This window comes from Arachis duranensis, chromosome 2, assembly GCF_000817695.3.
Source record: "Arachis duranensis cultivar V14167 chromosome 2, aradu.V14167.gnm2.J7QH, whole genome shotgun sequence".
Taxonomy (NCBI): domain Eukaryota; kingdom Viridiplantae; phylum Streptophyta; class Magnoliopsida; order Fabales; family Fabaceae; genus Arachis; species Arachis duranensis.
Genome location: NC_029773.3, coordinates 78,362,529 through 78,367,721, shown reverse-complemented (window position 1 = coordinate 78,367,721; position 5,193 = coordinate 78,362,529). Strand labels below are relative to the sequence as shown.

General features: G+C 35.7%; 1 protein-coding gene across 1 annotated transcript; it reads left to right on the top strand.

Annotated features, from left to right (window-relative positions):
- The first annotated feature begins 6 nt into the window (after positions 1-6).
- On the top strand, positions 7-4,525 carry LOC107474969 (O-fucosyltransferase 19). The gene is made up of 8 exons (XM_016094612.3): positions 7-407; positions 1,503-1,575; positions 1,671-1,738; positions 1,939-2,027; positions 2,132-2,264; positions 2,611-2,843; positions 3,204-3,680; positions 3,805-4,525. The coding sequence occupies exons 1-8, from the start codon at positions 138-140 to the stop codon at positions 4,052-4,054; spliced, it is 1,593 nt and encodes a 530-aa protein (XP_015950098.3). The 5' UTR covers positions 7-137; the 3' UTR covers positions 4,055-4,525.
- The last annotated feature ends 668 nt before the right edge of the window (positions 4,526-5,193 follow it).

Here is a 5,193-nt window from a genome sequence, read left to right as displayed (position 1 = left end):
CTTCGTCGTCGTCGTCGTTTCCGCACCACCACCACCACCACCACGCGCTGCACCCAATCACGCGGTACCTGGTCCACCGCACGCGCCACCTGCCGGTGGAGTCGCTTCTGGTGCGGTTCGAACACGCGTTCCTGTGGATGCTGGTGACGATTCAATCCATGAGGAGCGGGAGGAAGATAGGGAGGAAGATCTTGGTGGCGATGATGGTGATGGTGGTGGTGTCGCTTTTCGTGAAGGTTTCGATGATCGGAGGGATGGTTGAGATGAACGGAAAGAGCATCGAGAACGGGCAGTTGATATTGCAGAGGTTCAAACACGATTGGATATCAGCGCAGAAGGTTGTTACGGAAACCGACACCACGGAGACTCAAACTTCAATGCCCAAAAGGGTTCTTGAGAGGATCGAAGTAAGTCTTCCTTTTATTCTATTCTAATTCTTCTTCATTCTTCACCCTCTTAATCACGTTTCTGGAAAACTCTTTTATTTCAACACTTAATGTTTGTGTTAATACTTAATAGATAACTAACTAATTCAATTTTTTAAAAAATAGAGGTTTTGTGTTGTAAAATGATTTTAAGGTGAATTTAAGATTAATTTTTTTTTCTCGTGTGCGTTTAAAAGGGAATATACTTTAAGCTTGTTTTCTCATTTTCCTTGTCTGGGTTGCTCAAAAGATCCCTTAGAAATCAGAATTTTACACCCTCTACTTTTTTTGTTTTTTTTTTTTTCAATTTGGTGGGAAAAAAAGCTGAGGTAGAAAGATCGTAAAATGTGGTGATTTATTTTTTTTTTTCAAGCTTTGGTGATTCGGTGCATTTGATATTTTTAACAAAGTTACAAATGAAGGGATCGTTAAAGCAGATAAGATTCATCTCTCTAGATTTTTTATTTATTACAATATTTCGTTGATATCGTTGGTTTTATTTTTAACATTTTTGCAATATCCTTGAGAGGTTAGCCGTTACTGATTTTTTGTCCCTTTCCCTCTCAATCACGTTTCTACCAATAAAGGTATTTGTCTTTTACCCTCTTTTGGGGAGTCACAGCTTTTTTTCCTTTCCCCCTATTTTATTACTTTTCTTTTTTGGAGACAAAGTTTAGTGGTTAAATAGAAAAGGTTAAAAAAAAGTGCTAATTGGTTGTTAACCATTATTCATCATATTGAGTCTCGGTTTAGTTTGGTGTCAAAAGTAATTACTTAACTAGGAATGAATCTAACGATTGTGTGCTACAAAGTCGTTTTTATTTTGGACTTGTGATTTTCTTGGTGCTGAAGTTTTGGTTTTGTGATTAATTGAATTGAATCGTAGTAATATTTGGAAGTTTCTTAGGCCATTTTTTCTTTTCAAAATTTTGACTCGTTATTAGAACGTGTCAGTTTGTATAGTGGGCGCCTACTGGCAACATGGATACTGAAAATTGAATGGGTAGTGTTCTAAGTGTAGTGGCTCTGACCAATAAATTTAATTTATATTTTTTTTTTGGTTCAATTTTTTAATAGATTCCAGAAATATGGAGGAAACCAAATAGTGACAACTATTACAAATGCATTTCCAGACCCAAGAATCGACCCAGTATGTATATTATATATTTGTAATATATGTTTATCTATACTTATTGCGTTTGATTCACTTGTCTCACTTGTAATTGCACATTTTAATAATTTCAGAATCAAAAAAGACCAATGGCTATCTTCTTGTTCATGCCAATGGTGGATTGAATCAAATGAGAACTGGGGTAAGATTTAAGAAGACTCTTAATTTTGCTTTAGTTATATGATTAGATGTAAATGTAATATCACCTAACCACACCACAGGAAAGATTAAGATAATTTATCCTGTAATTTGAAACAAAAGTGAGTCATTTTTTCTTTTCCCAAAATGAATATTGATATTTATGTTAATATGCTAATCCTATGAAGCTTGATCAAAATGCAGATATGTGATATGGTTGCCGTGGCAAAAGTAATGAATGCCACACTTGTTCTTCCTTCCCTTGATCATGATTCATTTTGGACTGATCCAAGGTAAATCCCAATTCCAGTTTTTTATGTATAAAGTGTGACATTGATGATTTTAAATCCTCATGTTATCAATTTTCCAAAAATATAACGTCCCTAATATATTTCAGTGACTTTAAAGATATTTTTGATTGGAGGCACTTCATGAAAGTTTTGAAAGACGACATTGACATAGTTGAGTATTTGCCGGTTAAGTATGCATCTGTCAAGCCACTTCTCAAGGCCCCAGTTTCTTGGTCAAAGGTGTGTTTGGGAAACAATTCTATTCGGCAATGATTCGGCTCTTCTAAAGTGAAAGCTATGTTTTAGGGAGTAAAGTGCAACAGACTCGTTAGAAAATAAATAAAAAATGTTTTTAGATCATGCATATGGTTTGTATCATCTTATTAAGTTTCACATTGCTGATTTTTTCATCATCGATTCGGATGTTGTAGACTCTTAGATTCCAAATTGAGTTTATGAGTCGAGTTTTATGATCAAAGTTTAGCTAAGCTCAGTTTAGGTGATCTCTTGAGTTTGATTACCTTGAAACAATTCTTGCTTTTCTTAGTGGGCGCAATGGTGGCTTAGATGCTTCTTCATTTTGCAGGCTAGTTACTACAGAGGAGAGATTCTACCACTGTTGAAGCGACACAAGGTCATACAGTTTACTCACACGGATTCTAGACTTGCCAACAATGGCATTGCTTCCTCAATTCAGAGGCTTCGATGCCGTGCCAATTACGAAGCTCTCAGGTACACAACAGAGATTGAAGAGCTAGGAAGGACACTGGTGAACAGGCTAAGAACCAATAATGAACGATATATTGCCCTTCATTTAAGGTGTTTTCTTGTTCTTCACTTAATTCTCTTTGCTTATTTTTGTTGTCTTGTTGGTCTCACCAAGTTCAGTAGACACACAAAATAGAAATAAGACAGTAAGATTGTGTCACTGTCTCTGTTTCTATTTTCTCCAGTTTTTGGATCAACTAAAAAAATGGACAAATTTGTATCACAACAGAAACATTTTCTGTTTCTGCATTATATCTATTGTTTGGAGATGGTTACCCATCGAGGCACTAAAGTTTTCTTGACTCTAGTTATAGAGTGAAGCTCTGCTTTTTCTTTTTTGTTAATTTATTTACAAGACTTTAATCAACAATCAAACTAAGGCTTCCTACTTCGTTTTTGCTTACTTTGTAGATATGAGAAAGACATGCTAGCTTTCACTGGCTGCAGCCACAATCTAACAGCAGAGGAAGCAGAGGAACTAAGGGTTATGAGATATGAAGTGAAGCATTGGAAGGAAAAAGAGATTGATAGTGTGGAGAAAAGATTGCTTGGTGGATGCCCTATGTCACCAAGGGAGGCAGCCGTTTTCTTGAAGGCAATGGGGTACCCTTCATCGACGACAATCTACATTGTCGCCGGGCCTATATATGGTAGCAATAGCATGGCGGCATTTAGGGCAGAGTACCCTAATGTCTTCACTCACTCTACTCTTGCAACTGAGGAGGAGCTGGAGCCTTTCAAGCCATACCAGAACCGGCTCGCTGCCTTGGATTATATCGTGGCATTGGAGAGTGATGTGTTTGTTTACACTTATGATGGAAACATGGCAAAGGCTGTGCAGGGCCATAGGAGGTTTGAAGGATTCAGGAAAACTATCAATCCTGACAGGTCAGTTCACAAAGTTCTTTTAGAAATGGTACCTTAGAAATGTTGCAACAAATGGGACCTTAGAAATTTTTACATCGAAATGGTATTTGTCACTGACATATAATCTTTTTCATTTCTTTTTCAGATTGAATTTTGTGAGACTGATTGATCAATTGGATGAAGGTTCCATGGAATGGGAAGCATTTTCTTCTGAGGTCAAGAACTTGCATTCTAATAGGCTAGGTGCTCCTTATCTTAGACAGGTAGGCGAGTCGCCAAGAATTGAGGAGAATTTCTTCGCGAATCCCTTCCCCGGTTGTGTATGTAACAAGTCTCAGGAGATGATCACTGCACTGAAACTTGATCATCGAATCGGCCTCGACTCGCAAAGATAGTACACTGGATTTTTTGATACGTAGTTAAAATTGGTTGGGGTTCTTCACAATGTGTATTGTGTTAAAAATGGCACTGTATTTAAGAAAAGGTTAAAAAAAGGGAAAAGCTCATTCATGTTGTTATGGTGGGAATGTTGCTTCTTCCTTTGTTTCAAGCCAAGTTTGATGTGGCTGCTGAAGAATCTAAAGGGACATTTGTGTTAGGGTTCTTCTCATTTCACTAAAAAGTATGAGTTTCCGTTTTAGAGAAGGAACAGATAGAAGGTTTTTTGTGTATAATCAATACAAGGCATAGATTAAGATTATAGTGGGAGATTGGCATTTATGACGAAATTACCCTCGTGGAAGTGGAGGGGATTATAATGTATTCATTGATTCTTTTTTGAGAAAAACAATCTCCAAATGGAGCATATAGTTACAATTCTTCAAGGATGTAACATTTGAAACATAGGAATTTTTTTTCCCATTGAAGTGTTTTGTGTATTATTTATATTGTTTTGCAACAATCTGCCTTTGAGTGCAGTAAAGAATGTACAAATATTTGTAATTACATTGATTTATTATTCTTTCTGATATTCGTTGCAGCTATCCATAGCTTATACCTAACAACAAATCTTGGTAAGACAATTATATACATTAAAAATTAGTTACTAAATTAAACAACACTTATATGTTATATCGACAAATAAATATATAATCTCTAATTTTTCATCGTATGTATAATTTAAAATTATTTTCGTTAGCGATATATACTTTCAAATACCATTTTGGTATCTAATTATTATTATTCTTGTTTTCGCTTTACAACGTGTTTCCTTGTAGTTGGATTAAGGAAACAATTTGGATACTTACGTAAAGGGGAAATTGATAATTGAACCATACATCATATTATTCATTCTTTCTTTCATAACAGAAGCAATTCTTTTTGTGTGTAAGATTCGTTTAGTTGACTCAATTTGATGCCATTCGAAGCGTACGTAGTAGCCATAACGGAAGATACGGAATCGCAATGCAAATTTAGAATTCTTAAATCAAATTTTCAACCCTTACTATTCATTTTATCACCAAAAATTAATTCTTGCCATTGTTTATTTGGCTACCCAAATTAATAATGCTGGTTGGTCAGAGATATATATATA